The sequence below is a fragment of the Gekko japonicus genome, unplaced genomic scaffold (genome assembly GCF_001447785.1).
Source record: "Gekko japonicus isolate JY-2015 unplaced genomic scaffold, Gekko_japonicus_V1.1 scaffold57, whole genome shotgun sequence".
NCBI lineage: Eukaryota > Metazoa > Chordata > Lepidosauria > Squamata > Gekkonidae > Gekko > Gekko japonicus.
In genome coordinates, this window is record NW_015160208.1 from 1265752 (window position 1) to 1283558 (window position 17807).

The window sequence follows — 17807 nt, forward strand, 5'->3', positions numbered from 1 at the left end:
TGTACATTGTCTGTGCAAGTGCTTTTTGTTTTTACATTTTTCTGCAAACATGGGGTGGCCCCACAGGTTTGTAGAACAATTAGTCTTGTCTGTACCTGGCCCCATTCTCCACGTCTGTTAGTCCACACAGGGGCCAGGTGAAAAATTAGATACAGGATGAAAAATGAAAAGATTGCCATGCCCTGTTCCCTAAAAGAATCTCCTTGGGCCTCATGTTCTCAGAGATGTATCAGTCAATGTCCTCCTTCCTTCCTCTTTTTGTGTTTTTCCCCCCCAACCACAAAGACTCAAGGAAGCTAGAATCCCTACGAATCTAGTGGAGTCCCCAGAACTATGCTTGGGTTTCTTCAGAGTAATATATTTGGGAATATACCATACACTAGAATCGCTTACAGTGTTATTCACTGAGTCTCTGCCACCTGTGTTTCTACAGCTTCCTACCTTCCAGCTCATCATGAAGAGTGGCCGTGGCAGCAGTTCCTCCTTCCAGTGTGCAAGTTCTAGTGGTGTTGATCTTAGCCTCACTGGTCTACCTATGCAAGTGCTTCAGCGTCCAAGCAGTGCCTCTCCAGGCAAGCATGTTGCTCGCTCCATTTCTGTCATCACAGAAAACAAACCAAAGAGGAATATCCTAGTGAGTATTAGGGGTTGGAAGGCTTGTTTTCCTGTATAATTTATGTGGTTTCTTTTCCCCCCTCATAAATATTGTAGATTTAAGAATAGCCTTTAACTTGGTGTGCTGGTTTGAATGTACTCTATCACTGTTTTGAATAGAGTCCTGTAGCCTAAGAGAAATTATCACTTTGTAATGCAAGAATTTTTGATTTGAAAAAAATCTCCAAAACTACTGCAGCCCTCTGTAGGAAGGTTTTTGTGGATTTGTTTATTTGTGACAAGGGAACGTAGACATTATCTCACTAAATTACAAGGATAGATTCAGGGGGGGTAGTTGCGTTGTTCTGAAGGAGCGGAACAAAGTTTGAATCCAGTGGCACCTTTAAGACCAACGATTTTTTATTCTGGGGATAAGCTTTCGTGTGCATGCACACTTCTTCAGATACATTGAAACAGAAGTCACCAAACATTACATATAGGTAGAGGCTGAGGAGGATGTTGCCAGGAAGGGCCAATTAGAGTCAAGATGCATAAATAACATGATTATGGAACATGATTGTGTGGGTGTGGAATCTTTGTACACCAACATCCCACACAAAGCCATAAGGAACATGATTTCTGACAACACAGCTGACTTTGCCACCAACCTCTGCCATTTTGTTCTCACCCATAACCACTTCAAATCTGGTGACAACTTGCTCCTTCAGATCCATGGTACAGCCGTGGGCACCCACAAGCCCCACAGTATGCTAACATCATCATGGGCAACTTGGAGCAGCACTTCCTAAACGCCTACCCACTCACGCCTCTCTTATACCTGCGATACATTGATGACATCTTTATTGTCTGGGCACATGATAAAGAAACCCTGGACAAATTCCACCAGCATTCAGTGACTTTCACCCCACCATCAATCTGACAATGAACCAATCTATGCAAGAAATACATTTTCTGGATACTACTGTACAAATACACAGTGGATGCATAGGCACCACCTTGTACCGGAAATGTACTGAGAAACATCTCTGCATGCCTCCAGCTACCATCCTAAACATACCAAACAATCCATTGTATATAGCCAGGCTCTATGCTACAGCTGCACCTGTTCCAATACTACAGACAGAGATTCTCAAATGAGGGATCTACAATAAACCCTTTTGGAACCAAAATATCCAAGAAACAGGTTAACAAAGCCAGGATGGTGCTCAGAAAAAACCTATTGCAAGACAGGCCCCAAAGAGACAATAAAAGAATACCACTAGTGGTTGCATACAGCTCTCAACTCAAAACAGTTCGCTGACATCATCAGCGACTTACAACTTCTACTGGACTAATGACAGTTCTCTTTCACAGGTATGGGGGGGTAAACCTTTTCTTGCCTGCAGACAGCCCCCCCCCCGCCCCCCCAATCTTAAACAACTCACCCACAATAACACAACATCTAATTTGAACATGAACACTGGTAACAGAGCTTGCAGTAAACCCAGATGTCAACTTTGCTGCCACATACACCCAGACAACACAATCACTGGACCTGACAACATCAACTACACCATCTCAGTCTCATTCAGTTGCTCATCTTCTAACATTGTATATGCCAATAAATGCCAACAATGCCCTTCAGTTCTGTACATAGGGCATATAGGTCAAACCCTACATCAAAGGATAAATGGTCACAAATCACAAAATCACAAGACTGAGAAACCTATAGAAGAACATTTCAGCCTTCCAGGACATTCAATGGGGGACCTCAAAGTAGCTGTTTTATTGCAAAGGAACTTCAGAAACAGACTAGAAAGGGAGATTGCGGAGTTACAAGTTATAATAACACTCAGGACAATGGAATCCCCAGGGCTTAACAGAGATACTGATTTCTTATCTCACAACACATGCTAAGGTCATTTAGTTCTCACATCTGTTCATAAACTCCTTTATTATGTTGTATTTTGATTTGCTGCTATTCACATGTCTTGCCAATCACCTTCATCCAGTCTTAGCTATATTTACTGCACAGTTACTTATGCTTCTTGACTCTAATTAGTCCTTCCTAGCAACTACTGGCTCACCCTTGCCTTGCCAATGTGGGAATTTGTGGGATGGTTTGCAATGGCTTACCTCATTTCTCTACGGTCGGCAACAGAGGGTAGCATGGGAGGGCCAGTGTCTCTGAGGTACCCACTGGAATGTGGGGTCCCTCAGGTGCCACTTCTCTCCCAGATATTATTTAACATCTACATGCACCCCCTCACCCAGCTAGTCGGGCTAGGGTGTCATTAATAGGCCAATGGCACCCGGCTATTTCTGTTGATAGGTGGCCAGCCAGCCGCTGCTCCCATGATTTTAGCCAAGGGTTTGGAGACCATGGTTGGGTGGTTAAAACAGAGCCAGATGAAACGGAATCCGAGTAAGATGGAGGTTCTCTGGCTGGGTAGGGGTGAGCTGTGGTTGGGTTTCCAATTTCTGACCCTTGATGGTATGCCCTTGTCACCGACTCAAACCATCAAGAGTCTGGGCGTGATCCTGGACCCCACTTTGTCTGTGGAGGCCCAGGTCACAAGGGTGGCCAAGCTGGCATTTTTCCAACTGCACCAGGTCAGGCAGCTGGCTCCCTACCTGTCTTGCCCCGACCTAGCCACAGTAATCCATGCAATGGTCACCTCCAGGATAGACTACTGTAATTCGCTGTACACAGGCGTACCCTTGCACCTGACCCAGAAGCTCCAGCTGATCCAGAATGTGGCTGTGCAGGTCCTTACAGGGACCCCTCAGACAGCACATATCCAACCTATGCTGCATGAGCCCCACTGGCTCCCAGTGGAGCACCAGATCTGGTTCAAGGTGTTGGTGTTGACCTTCAAGATCCACATACCTTCAGGACCACCTCTCTCAATATGTCCCTGGAAGAGTGTTATGCTCTAGTAATAAGAATCTGCTTGTGGTCCCCAGCTCGAGAGAGGTCTGACTGTTCTCGACCAAGGCCAGGTGCCTGATGGAACTCTCTGCTTGAAAATATTTGGGCCCTACAGGATTTACTACCTTTCCGTAGGGCCTGCAAGGCAGGGATGTTCTGCCAGGCCTTCGGTTGAGGACAGCGACAGTTGGCACTCTTGTACCCTCCTTCCAATGCTCCCTCTAAGCTGTGGAGTCCTGTGAGCAAAAATTCTACTTTGTGAGCTACTGGCATTAAAGTTGTGAGCAGGCGATTTGACTACTGCATAAATTAGTTTGCTCTGGAGCCACCCTTCCTGAGCTAAGGCAAAAATGTGTGGGCCGGAGGCTAAAAAACTGTGAGCTACCTCACACTAACTCAGCTTAGAGGGAACACTGCTCCTACCCAGCCCTCCACACACCTTCACTCAGGGAGCTAGTGGGAACAGACATTTTTCGCCATCTTAAATAATGTTGTATTGTTTGAAGTATATTGTTTTTAGTAGTTTCAATTGTTGTTTAATGGAGTATCACTATGTTTACTTGATGTAGGCCCCCCTGAGCCCTGCTTGCAGGGAAGGGCGGCCTAGCAAGTTGAAATTAATAAACATAAACACATAAATAAATAAACATCCTCCTCACTCTGTCTATACCTAGTATATGTAATGATTGGTGACTTTCTGTTTCAGTCTGTCTGAAGAACTGTGCATGCACACAAAAGCTGATGTCCAGAATAAAACACTGTTGGTCTTAAAGGTGGCACTGGACTCAAACTTTGTTAAATTGCAAGGATTTAGTCATTCCATTTCCATTGTTAGAGCAGAAAGCTGCTATGGCATATTATAATTCTTTGGCCTGCCATGAGGAAACGATAGAGATTATGGAACTCCTCAGCTAACACAGGAAATTCTTGGAGGAAATAATTGCTCCTGGGGAAGAAATTGAGAAGGCACCTATTTTAACTAGATCTCTGGGGATATAGTCTACCACCTTGTGCTACATTCTCCCCCTCCAGGAGAACTGGAGTTTTACAAGAACCTCTACTTTCCCCCCAGCCCTACAGGTCAAATAAGCCAAAATGAAAGTTTAATATCTTAGTTTTGGAAGATGATTCAACCTAATTGTGTATTTCAAGTTATTTTTAAATGTATAGACAATTGTAATTCGTTATGAAAATAACCAATTTAGCTTATCAATCCTCATTTAAAGAATTAGGTAAACATAAGGAGAGAGTGCATATTTTATTTAATATATACTTTTTAATTCTGAGGGGGAGGGCATCTTAGTATGTGTGATTCCCACCAGTCAGTCAAGGAGGCAGGTTTTAATTCCAAACATCTTGTTTCCAGTGGTGGGGGTCACCTTGCTCCTCAGTTCAGGTGTTCCCCAGGCTGTATAATAACCTTCTCCTAAAACTCAGAGCGAAAGGGCTGTGGGGAAGGACTGTGGTTCAGTGAAACAGCCTTTGCTTGGCATGCCAAAGGTCCCAGGTGCAATCCCCGGCATCTCCAGTTAAAAGGACCAGGCAGGAGGTGATGTGAAAGACCTCTGCCTGGGTCCCTGGAGAGCCTCTGCCAGTTTGAGTAGACAATACATAAGCACATAAATAAGAGAAGCCAATGTTGGATCAGGCCAATGGCCCATCCAGTCCAACACTCTGTCACACAGTGGCCAAAAATAGCAGGTGCCATCAGGAGGTCCGCAGGTGGAGCCAGGACACTAGAAGCCCTCCCACTGTTGCACCCCCCACAAGCACCAAGAATACAGAGCATCACCTGCCCCAGACTGAGAGTTCGTGTCTATACCTTATGGCTAATGTGTGGCTAACCTTGATGGACCAAGGGTCTGATTCAGTATAAGGCAGCTTCATGCATGTTCAAAACTATGGAGAGGCACACGTGTCAAGTGAATACTGTGTAACCCTGATCAGAGCAGATAATAAGCAAAAAGACAGGAGGACAAATCGACAACGTAATTAACAACATAAGGAGAGTATCAGCCCAGATTGTTTCCCCCCCTTAAGTCAGAGTGGGGTGATATGCCTTTTCCTCAGAATAGAAGGAACTTTCACAGTAAGCCTAATGTTCCTTTCTCAGTCTGAGGGGGAGGACTTCTAAGAGTGGGATGTACAAAAGCAGTTGCTCCCATTTTGAGTGGGAATGGCTGACGTATTTAGCCTGGACAACTAGTAGGAATACCTATCAGCAAAAGCTGCCAGAATTGAATGCAAATGTTAAGACAATGGCAGACGAAGGAGCCTGGGTGGCAATTTTTCAGTTGTTGCTACCCTAGAAGCAGTTGCCCCCACCACTGGAGACAGGAAATTTGGAATTAAGATCTGCCTCTTTGACTGATCGGTGGGAGTCACCCATGCTAAGATGCCCTCCTTTCTCAGAGCAGAAGGAACCTTCATGGTAAATCCAACGTTCCCATTTTGTATATTCTTTTCTCTTCTGTATTGATTTAAATAAAAGTCCCCTTGTCCTCTCTCTCTCTCTTTTTTTAAATGTGATCAGTAGCTAAGGAGCACCAGCAAGCACATCCTTTAACTTGCCTTCAAAAAGTATTTGCTGCCCTGTTATTGTAGATGTCATTGTAGGTGTTAAGATAACATCATCATCTTAGGGATGCTCTTAATGTCCAGATGAAAATGAGCGTTTTATCCCAAAAGCATCCAGTTGGTAACCAGTCCTGTGTCCTGAAGTATTGTTGGCATGTTCTCTTCTCTGTCTACTAGGAAGATGCAGGGTTTGGCACCTCCAGAGCTATGAACAATTTACGAAGATCCAACAGCACAACTCAGGTTAATCAGCAAGTGAATGGTACCTTCAAGTGAGTCCTAAATAAATTCTTTGCTGCAAAGCCAGACAACCTGCATTAATACATAGAACTTTACAGAGCCTATTTTGTTCACGCTGCTCTTTGAGAGCTCTTATTGGAAATACCCTTGAAGCCTTCTTCCATGTTCTGGGAACCTACACATAGTGTCTGGGATGAATGGGTTCTACTGTTTTGCACTGTAGTTGAACAGATGCTTCCTGGAAACTGTCCAAGAAATATAGTCCTCTATGAATCCTGGTTAATTCTTTTTTGTTCCTCAGCAGTGCAGAACAGCATGGAGACTTTCTGACATTATTTGATAGCAGCTCAGGTGGAAGGAAGAAATTAGCAAGTTTGAGCAAAGTTTCTCCAGAAAAGAAGACCACATGGAATATTCTGGTAAGGCCATATAAGGAAGGGCACAGTAGAAGGAACTGTTAGGATTAGTACTAACATTTAGTCTTTATGTTCCTAAGGAGAACAACTTCATGAATATATTTGGGGTCTTTCCAATTTTATACGATAAGTACACAACTCTTACTCTGTTGTTACAAGTGATTAGTGAACTCCCTACAGCTTGAATCATAATTGGCTTAGTAGAGCAGCAGTTGTGAACACTTGAAAAAGGTTATTTTTTCTTAAAATGACTCGCTTTTGTGAGTATGTTTTCTGACACTGTCGTCTGTATGAATCACTATCCTTTGGGAGAAGGGGGTCATAGCTCAGTAGCAGAGCACAGGTTAGATCCCTGAAAGTTTAGAGGATCTCAGGCAGAAGGAACTGGGGAAGTCTTTGCCTGCCAGAGACCTGGAGATCCATTAGCACAGTTAACAGCACTGAGGAAGATGGACCAATGGCCCAATTGACTGTAAGGCAGCTCATGTAGATATATATAGAATTTTCAACCTGTCTGCCAGTTAGGATTGGTGTTTGACCTTGATTTGTTTGCCCCACCAGAGGTAGGCCTTTTTAGTTGTGGGCCCTAAGCTGTGGAATGCCCTCCCCACAGCGATTTCCCAGGCATCTAGCCTAAGTTTTAGGTCCTAGATAAAACTTTTTTTTTTTTTGCTCAGACGTTTGTTTCTTGCTTTGTAATGTTGTTTAATGCTTACAGAGTTTTATTAGCTGCTTTGTGATGAGTCCTTTTTATAATATTTTTATCTTAATGCCCTACATTGAATTCTTTTGTGTGGAACAGTTTTATAGCATCTTTTATCCTGATGTCTCCATCCTATTGCTTATAATTTTGTTCGTAGTAGTTTCATTATATTGTTTTCATGTTCTGGCTTTTGCTATTTGAAGCTGCTCTGAGCATTTTTTGAGAATGTGGGTGGTAAAAGTAAATTTTGGAATTGCAGTGGAAGTCAGAGCATTGCTCAGTCAACTGTAAAGTGCCTTTTGTTTTGTGTCTGTCATGCATCATGACACCTTGACCCTGGTTGGTTGGTTAGTTGGTTGCACATACTCCTTATTTGTCAAGGAATGATGGGCCATATTTACCTGATACCTTGGTGCATATGTGAATCTGGGTATTGTATTGTTCAATAAATTGCATTCCCATTTACCTTTGCAGAAATTTCAAGTCAGTTTCAACAATCTGCGCAGTTTCATCCAATTCTGAGCATGATCCAGTAGCATTTACTAGCCTTAGCTGTGTAGACTCATGAATGCTTGGAAGGTGTTAGAAATGTACATAAGCTTGAAATAGTTTTTAAAAAATTGTGAATAGAGTAATAATTTCAGAGGAAGAATGACTGACTCATGACAAAATTGAGAATGATAAGCAGAGGAAATCCATTTCCATTTCATTTATTAGCTTCATTGACCCAATGTCTTAAGCCAAACATGCAAACAACAAGTATAAAATGCATTACATAAAATTACAAGAAATTTAGACAGAACGCCTTTACAATAAAAGCTAGTAAACATGCTCTCAATCAGTAACATCAGACCACATTTTATAAACTTCAATGAATTCTATAAAATCCCATGATATTATGGAAATTCGTTTTAAAATTTTAAAATTGTATACAAAAGGTACTCATAACATTTCAAAGCCGCTTTAAAGATAGCACTATTGAAAGATATTTTGCCACCAAGCGAGTCGTTTCAGGGTCCTCATCAGCTAATAGTATGGTTATCACCCAGGGTTCCATAGGGAGGTGATATCTTTGTAAAATAGGAGTAATCCAGCAGGATCTGGGGTCAATCCATTGGTGGCAAAATAACATAAGATGATCTAAGGTCTCTATTGCACCTGATCCACAATTACACAATCTATTTGAGTAGTGTATTTTAGCAAAACGGCCACTTAGCTCTACAGTTGGAAAAACATTCAACCTTGCAAGCGTGAAGACATATCTAGATCTGGGGGGGCAGAGGAAATCTATATTATGGGCCCATTTATTTTTATACTTTATAGCTTCACTTAAAAAACCCAACCCCCCCCCCCCCCCCCCAGTAAAAAGCAGATGTGGATAAATTTGCTCTCTCACAGGATTCAAATAGCAGTATTTTATCACTGGAAAACATACTACTCCCCCCCTCCAGCAGCTGTTTTTTGCAGTAGTGAATAGAAGTGTGGCTGTGAGTGTTACGGGCAACTGCTGTGCACTCCTCCTCTACGGCACAGGAACTTATTTATTTGTTTATTTAAATTTCTACCCCACCCTCCCCACGAATGGGCTCAGGGCGGCTAACAAGCAAGGGCACCATGTGCCGATACATAAAACCAAGTAAAACAAGATAAAATCGAATAAATATCAAAATTTCATAAAGTGCTCAGTACTGTTGCTCTTAAATTAAAACAAGATGGTGTCCAGTAGATGTTACCTCCACCCTCGTACAATAATATGCGTCTCTCTAGTTAAAATAGTGGGACAATTACTGTCCCTCATTTTGTATCATCAGGGTGTAATATTCTCCACTTGGAGCGAATGCTAACACTGCATGATCTGCTCTTTTGTCACCTGGAAAGGCCCCTAGGCTGTCTAAGCAGTGTTTTCCACCACAGCAGATCTAAGTCTGAAGCACTAGAGTAGAAATGCTGGCTTCATAGAAGAGTGGGACGGGGAGGAAATGTTGTCCAACTACTATTCTTGCACTGTGCAATATGCACTGATGCTGCTAACTTCCCATGAGATGTTTAGGTCAGTAACAGTTGACACAGTGGTTAACTTGGCTTCTGTTTAGCTTGCGGGTGTCATACATGCAGAAATACCTCTGATACCAGTTCTTGGTTGGAAAATGCCCCTAGTGCTACCCAAGCAATTCCAGTGTAGCCTGCTACATTGCCATCACTTTTGGAAGTTGTCGTCTCCAACAGGCATTGGCACGTTATATGGGATCAATTTGACAGTCATGGAAGGGCTGGTGTGGACCATGTGTTGAAATAAGGACACTTATTAAAGTATCTGGATGTGTGTTATTGTATTCAATGGCATTCTTTACTGAAAAGCTATGTTTATAATTGTCTATGTATGTTTTATCCTTTTGTAAGCTGCCCTGAGCCTGCCTCAGCAGGGAGGGCGGGGTATAAATTGGACTAATAAATAAACAAACAAACAAACATTGGCTTCCTCTCATGCTTACCTCTGGTTACATTGTGCAGGATGAGCAGCCTAGAACCTTTCCTGTCCCGTCCAGCACCAGGGAGACCCCTGCAGGCATGAGGAAGAAAGAAATCTATGTGCCACTTGCAGCCAACTTCACTGCCAATAACAGGTTAGAAAGACATATTGGCAACCAAACTTAGCTTCTGATGTTTCACATTTAAAAAAAACAAAACACCCAAATTATGTTAGACTGATGGGTGCTCTGCTATTGCTGGAATAGCTGTAGTATTTATGAAAAGGGCTGCTTATGAGAGCTGCAAATTGACATCTATGGTAGAGTTGATCCATAGTAGAATTGATCCAAAACAGACTTCCTTAGCTTCACTTTCTCCGCGGGAGGAGTGCACTACCCCTTTGCAACAGAGTTTTGTCCCAGCATTTCCCCTGCTAGAATGTACTGCTCAGTATCACACACGTGGATCCTAACTTTGTCTCTTGCCTGTAGTATTTGAGAGAGCAGCAGCAAAGGAATCTGAGTTGAAGTCTAATGACCAAGAGAGATGTGAGTGTGCACAGCACACATCTTAACTTCCTGGGCATGGTTCTGACTTAGGAAATTAGAAAATTATAGAGTACAACTTTTATCCAGCATGTAGCTGTTTCTGTGTTTCTGTAGGCTAAACACACCCAGTTCTCCTACTCACGGCTCTTCTGTTCCACACGACCGTTGCTGAGGCTTAGAGGTGGTTCATGGCCCTTTAAAAGCACCATATCACTGAGAGAATGCAGTTGCTGTATCTTCTGCTCTTCTTCCCACCTGCTGTGGGAAGTGGGATATTGCTGCATGGGAAGTGGAAGAGACGAGTAGATGAAAGTTTTAGGGGAGCAGGAAGACAGGAAAGACAGGCTTGGCTTCTCTACCTTCTTTCCGCTCATACTTCTTTGTCAGGGTGGTCCTCTAATGTGGAAAATACTTTCCTCTTGTGCTAGCCACTTTCCAGTTCCTTGAAATACATTGGCTTTGAATGAGCGGAAGTGCCTAGTACCAGAGGAAAATGCTGTCTGCAGCAGAGGTCTGCCCCTGCTATGGGTGAAGAAGTGGAAAGAAGATAAAGGATCCAAGCCAGTGTATCTGCATCTCTGTTGTTTGCTTTGTAACTCCCACTGGGGCATGGAAGACATTCAGAGAAGTGGCTTGATAGCCTGCCTCTGCCTCCCGGCCCTGGTATTATTCTTTGGAGGTCTCCCATCCAAGTACTTGCCAGGCTTGGCCCTGCTTAGCTTCTGAGATCTGATGGGATCACGCTTGCCTGGGCTATCCAGGTCAGGGTGTTTGCTTTGTAACTTTTAAAGGGGTAGTCAAAATCTTTGATAGATGACTTAGCTAGCCGGTTTCAAACTCTTTGTCATCACAGTCTTAAGAGGAAGCAGAGCCAGGAGAATCTGTTATGTAATGTGTTCCAGAGCTAAGCTTTACCTAAGCTTTGGATAAGGGGGTGGCCCAGTTGATAAGGCTTTGAGTGGTTCCCTGTTTGGATGGAATATTGAAGAAAGTACATTTAGAACAAAATAAGCTAACATTGTCTTTTTCTTCTGTGAGGAGTAACAAAGGTGCTATGGGCAACTGTGTCACCACCATGGTGCATAACAACTACTCCACTGCAGACAAGGCCCCTGCACCCAAGAGCTCCAACCAGGCCACAATTTCCCTGAAGTAAGTAAGTCCTTGAATATACCTGTTAAGGCTATCCTTTCAGTGGGCCGTATAACTAGGGAGCAGCTAGAAAGCCTAATTGTAGCAGCTACTTCTACTTTTCCAATACAAGCAAGTACAGGGATCAGAGAGGGTTTGAAGAAAGACGACATATCTAGGTGTGGAAAAAGTGGCAAGAATGCATGTTCACCTTCAGTGTCCTGAATGACCACTTACACGTCTTGAATGACAAGTCCCACAAAGAAAGCAAAACATATTTCTCAGTGTCAGGCTACGTGTGGCATTGGAGTTCTGTGTTTCTTTATCTTAAAAAGCAGTCCCAGGTGGTCCTGGGGATCTGTATCCCTTACACACATACAGGTACTTTCAAGTGTCAAAAGACATGGTGGGAGTTCCAGTACTGTATTCTTGCTGGTGTAAAGTTTCATTTGTCTCTTGTAACTAGACTATGTGTGAGCAAAAGGGAGCTTCCTTTACCATGTGCTAAATGTTCAAGTTTTCTTTCTCTTTCCAGCATGCTGTCATCCCTTGCCCAGGGCAAGTATAAATGTAGATGAGAGTACAAGAGCATTTTTAATGGATTGGTGGCCAATAAGTTATTCTAAGTGACTGGATGCTTCTACTTCCAGCATGTTCATTACCCTAGCAATTTGTCTTTATATGAAAAGGGACTCAGTAGTTGTATAATTATGTTTTCCTTCAGGGAATAGAAAAGTGTTGTGAAAATGGGCAAAGAGCAGTTTCTCCTCCCAGCGTGTTGTGTTGTTCTGTAGTCCACAATCTGGAAAACTGGCAGATCGTTTCATCATGATTTCCCTGCTGTTTGTGACACCATGTGCATACTGGAGGTCCATTATGAGGCTTCTGGCTACACTCTTGTCTTCCTTCCTTAGCAACATTATCAAAGCCACCTCCAATGAAGATACAGAGAGCAGCAGCTACATGAAGTCCCAGAAGAACTTTTCCAGCAGTAACATCTTGGCTCGGAACAATAACACCACCACCAGCATCCCCCTCAGGAGGCAGGAAGTGTCAGAAGAGGAGGCTGAGCGGTAAGCATGAAAGACCTGACTGGTAAGGGAAGAGAGAACTGGAGGAAAGGGTGGCAGATTAGGTATACCTGTTAAGAGGAAGCCACACAGTAGCTCAGAAAGGATGATGCAGAGCATCGCTTGTTGGTGTTTTAACTGGTGTGCATCTGAACAAAGTTTGGGTCCAGTGGCACCTTTAAGACCAACAAAGTTTTATTCTGAGTATAAGCTTTCATGTGCATGCATACCTCTTCAGTTGCATCTAAAGATGCATCTGGTTATTTCCAGTTCATAGATCAGATCCTTCACAGGATTTTCTTAAGTGCTGTTGGTGAGCAGTAGGTCTGACTTGGGGTTTAAGGGGTCTACCCTTCTGGATGGTGTTGCACTCCCCTTGGAAGAAAAGATCTGTAGTCTGGGGATGCTCTTGGACCCAAGTCTACTGCTGGATAAGCAGGTGGCAGCTGTGGCCAGGAGTGTCTCTTACCAGCTTTGATTGCTTGGCCAGCTGCGGCCTTTCCCCGGGCAGAAAAGATCTGGCCACAATGTTATGTGTGTGTTTGGTTGGTTTCAAAGTGTGTTTTTATTATGTATGTTTTAATTTGTTAGCTGTCTTGGTGGCCTTTGTGAGGGCAGAAAGGCAGAATATGAATTTTCTAATGAAAATCATAATTTCTGTAAAATAGCACTGATAAACTCCAGTTTAGGTCTTGGTTCTCTTCTATGCTTGTCAGAAATATACCCTTCAGGAATGCATAAATTGTTTGGGTGTTGTACTCCATGTTTGGTAGAAGCCTAGAAACTGCTTAGTTATTGCTGGAACCTTTTCCTGCCCTTTCAGGTTCATTAACCAAGTCAATTTGGCTGCCGTGACCATCCAGCGTTGGTACAGGAAACACTCACAGAGGCACAAGGAAGGCATGACCCAGCTCGAGTGCTTACTTACTTCCAAAAGAGAGGTCTGCTTTGCATATTTATTTATTCATTTATTTATTTATAGTCCACCTTTGTCACAGGGACTCAAGGCAGATTACACATAGTGAGTCAGTACAAATCAACAAAATGGGACATTCAATAATCAATGCATTAGGATTGTAGAAGTCTGAAATCAGTCAGAAAGAACTGAAGCCCAGCATAAGTATTAACAATGACATATTTAGCAGTGCAAAAATTACTTAACAGGATCCTACTTACAATAAGCTATATGCAGCAGTACAGACCACAGTCCCTAATCATATGTGTATTTTAGTGAAGTCTCCTCTGTACTCCTACCCTGTGGAAAACAGGGCAAACATTGTTTGCTCCCCAAGAAGGACATATTTTTCTTAGCATACCAGAGTCTTCAAAGAGCCTTGATGGCCTGATAAGCATTTGTAGCTTATACAGCAAGCTGCTGAAGGCTGAAGTGAAGTATACATTGCTAAATTTAAGGAGCTGAATGAGCCAGACACAGTTTTTTTCAGATTATTCCCAGTAGCCAGATCATTTTGACCTATCTGGTGGCCTGTCTGTGAAATAGTACCTCCAAGCCTGTCCCTGACATTTGTTCTTCAGAAGGAATAACCGTTTATTGCACCAACCATTTCCAGACTAAACAAATGGGCTCGTTGGCTGCAGATTACCCAGGGCTGTGTATTTTTGTATTGGATGCCCCCCATCCAGATTCTTTGCAAAGGAAATCTAAATGAATTATGCAGATTTACATATGGGTGGATATTTGTCTGTATTGTGTCTCTCATTCTGTTTCCTGAGGAAATGTTCAAAGAATGTGCAATTGTTTGGTGAGAAGTAAAGAATATGAATATTGGTTGAGGGTACAAAACAGGGAAAGATGTGAGGGAATGGTAGGGAGAAGGGAGGGAAGAATAGATGTGCAGGACCCCAATGCCTACCTCCTCCTTGCTAAATTTGTATGGGTCTGCTCAGTTCATCTGACGTTTTCTATTTCACCAGATGTGGGGGGTTTTCTTCACAGCTTTGGGAAAAAGGAGCTTGTCTTTTTTTAAAAACCCACATAATTCATAGAGATTTACTTGTGCTCCTTTATGCAGAATTTAATCTTGTGCCTACTGTTATAAAATAACCCAAACTTTGCAATTCTTGGGGGGGGGGGGTTTGTCAAAACTGAAAATAATCTCATGAGGACAACAGTAGTCAGGCAGTTTTTCATGCAGGACTGCTGCAATGCATTTGTTCTTTTTTGTCCTATAGTAGCAGACCTATGAATCTTAATTGAGCTACGTCTAAAATGATCAGGGGTATATCATCTGAAGCATTTTTTTTTCCAATATATTGGGGGGTGTAGCTGCTGTATTTGCCTCTATTTTTAGGTCATTGGTTTTAATGACCCAGATGGTGGATCATTAAGAATACCTTGATGTCTCATAATGATAACTCATTGTGTTTCTTGACAATAGAAATCAGGGTATAACTGACTAACAATAATTTTAAAATACCCTCCAAGTTAGAATCTCCCTTGGGGTTAACTAAAGGATTTGACCAGGGAAGTGGGGCGGAGATTCAGCTGTACCCTGCACTGAACAGAATGCTGATAACTTGAACTGATCTCTTCTGTTGTGTATCACTTAAGGCAAGGCAACAGCATCTCGCAGAGGAGGGCAACCTTTCAGATTTGCCACAGAGGCGAGAGGAGGAGAGGAGGAAGATTCGAGAGGAGAAGGCACGTCTGGCCAGGAAAGCAGCCATTCAGGTACAGGCGCTCAGTATGAGCTTTGTGCACTTGGGAAGGTATTATTGGTCTGTTGTATTGAACTAAAAGTTAGGTCAGGTACATTTGCTTGTGCTTCATGTTGGAGGAGCAAGTGAATGAGGACAAAGCTTTCAGAACCAATTGTTTTTTCTAGGAACTGCAGCAGAAACGGGCCCAAAAAGTCTTGGATACACAACGCTTGGTTGAGGAGGAGCTGGCGATTATGAAAGAAAGCAAGAAAGCAGGCAGAAGAAAGCCTGGGAAAGCTGGCTCTGTGAAGAATAGCAGCCCTGCCAACAGTGTAATCAAAGCCAACAATGCAGGTGAGAAGTACTGACAGACTGGGAAAGTACAGGTCCAGACGTCACCAGAAGGTCCCTGTGGTCCAGTTCCTGTGCACTAATGTGGACCTTGTAGATAAAGTAATTATATTGAATTCCCAGTGATTATTAACAAATGTCGCTTAATCATACAGGTTCTGGAGGGCCAAAAACTAGAGATGAGAAACAAATGCATGGTATTATGCTAGAGTTATATATGGGGCAAATAATAAGTTATAAGAGAAATCCAGATTATATGAGCAAGCTAACAGTGCTATATGAGAAGATGCAGGCAGCTAAATGCCAAAGCTGGGTGTGGGGGCAGGACCCTGGACCTAGGTGATTTTGAAAAACAGAACCCACCAGTTGTCTGTAAGCAGAAGGCACTGATGGTTACAGACCTTCCTTGTGTTTCCCTTTTCCCCAGAAAAGTTTATTCCCAGGGTCACAGAACTAATGTGGAGTAGTAGCCGCCACACTTGTCAGGAGGCTGCAGTCGGGAGGGGATGAAATTGCCCTTCCTCGCTCTTCTGTCAGTCCACTGGACCTCACAGTTCCTTCGCACATCTATAAAACACTAAGCCCTGACATTTTCATGGGTATGATGTGCCTGCTGTTGCAATTGCTATTTTTGTTATTTGCAGATGCTAATTTCAACTTGGCAGCTACAGATGTAGAAGAACACACTACCATGGCATGTCTCTCTATCCCAGGACAAAACAAACTACCTGAAGAGCAGCCACAGGTGCTGCCTTTTGTCTTCTCATTCTTCTAAAAGCTTCCCCATTTTTTTTCCTTTTTACCATCTCACTTCCTGGTTTGCACAATTCCCATTTGCTTTGGGGAAAAATGCTTGGCTGGGAAATAATTCACTTGCAAAACTTACTCTGTCCCCTCCATTTGAATAAAACATTCGTGATTCTGCCCATTTTGCACTCTGTGCAATCTCACCATACACGGTTTCCCTCTCTTGCCTAGGATGTCAGCTCTGGAAAGATGGCCAGTGAAGACCTGGAGGCAATGATCACTGCAGCAAGCAGGGCACAGCCCAAAGTGACCCTTAATGAGCTATTGGACACCTTAAAGCTATTGGAGGAGGAGCCAGAGTTGCTGCCACAGCCAAAGACTTGCAAGGAGGATAAATATGCTTGGATTGATGGGGTAACTAATATAAGTGGGATAAGGCAGAGGGATAGATCTCACTACCTTTATCTGTTTTCTCTGACTTTCTCCGAAGTGATGAGCCTGAATCAGCAGTCTGATTTGGAGTTCTTTTTCTTTGCATGGGTAGGGAATCCCAGAGAGTGAGTGATGCACCTCATTGCCCTTGCTGGCTGTGTTGTGTTGCTTTCTGATTAAAGCAGGGTTGCTATGAATTGTGAGGTCCAGCAACTTCCAATGTGATGTTTTGCTTACTCATCTCAAAGAGAAACAAAGTGGAGGAAAGAGTCCTTTCACTATCCGGGAGTTCCTTTCCTTCATCAAACTCACTTCAGTATCTGAGTCACAGTGAGCTTGAGAGTGGTTCTTTTGGGGAAAGTGGTCATACAAACAAGCTTTTATTCACAGCAATCTTATCTGCCCACAATCTGTGAAAAGTCTGATCTGCATTGTCTAACATTGATACCCAGTGTTTTTTTCCTCCAACACAGGAGGCAGACTCAAATTCTCTTACTGCTGACAACCTGGAGAAGTTTGGGAAACTGAACTGTTCTCCAGGAGTCCCTGAGGAAGGAACATTGCTGTCAGAGGCCAAACTTCAGAGTATCATTAGCTTCTTGGATGAAATGGAAAAATCTGAGCAGGAGCGGCCTAGGTCTGCTGCCTCTGCTTCACAGCGTGAGGTGAGTCTTTTGGGTTGACTTTCAGTAACATTGGAGATGGTCAATTTGCAGGGAATGCATTGAGCAGGGAATATCTCCACCTGATGGGAGTAAAAAAGAGGATTAGATTTGATAGTTTGTGTCTGGAAAAGGACTGTAACTGGCTGCTCTGTTAGCTTATTGTATAATTCCTCATTTTTTCAATATATGATTTTTTTTGGGGGGGAAGCCTGGGATAACTAAATATGCCTTTGGAAGAAAGAATTTGCAACTAGTACAATATGGACTGAAT

At 43.0% G+C, this 17807-nt stretch overlaps 1 protein-coding gene across 4 annotated transcripts in view; it reads left to right on the top strand.

Annotated features, from left to right (window-relative positions):
• CEP131 (centrosomal protein 131kDa) overlaps nucleotides 1-17807 on the top strand; it is a 44045-nt gene that overhangs the window by 6589 nt on the left and 19649 nt on the right. For 2 of the 4 annotated variants that reach the window (XM_015408677.1, XM_015408700.1), the window contains exons 2-13: nucleotides 434-634; nucleotides 6281-6375; nucleotides 6645-6762; nucleotides 9974-10086; nucleotides 11518-11631; nucleotides 12525-12683; nucleotides 13504-13621; nucleotides 15253-15372; nucleotides 15527-15695; nucleotides 16337-16437; nucleotides 16671-16853; nucleotides 17345-17536. In XM_015408677.1, the coding sequence (XP_015264163.1) occupies nucleotides 455-634; nucleotides 6281-6375; nucleotides 6645-6762; nucleotides 9974-10086; nucleotides 11518-11631; nucleotides 12525-12683; nucleotides 13504-13621; nucleotides 15253-15372; nucleotides 15527-15695; nucleotides 16337-16437; nucleotides 16671-16853; nucleotides 17345-17536 (1662 nt within the window). In that variant the 5' untranslated portion in view covers nucleotides 434-454. The remainder of the gene's footprint in view (nucleotides 1-433; nucleotides 635-6280; nucleotides 6376-6644; nucleotides 6763-9973; nucleotides 10087-11517; nucleotides 11632-12524; nucleotides 12684-13503; nucleotides 13622-15252; nucleotides 15373-15526; nucleotides 15696-16336; nucleotides 16438-16670; nucleotides 16854-17344; nucleotides 17537-17807) is intronic. The other 2 variants (XM_015408692.1, XM_015408685.1) reach the window with 2 other exon arrangements.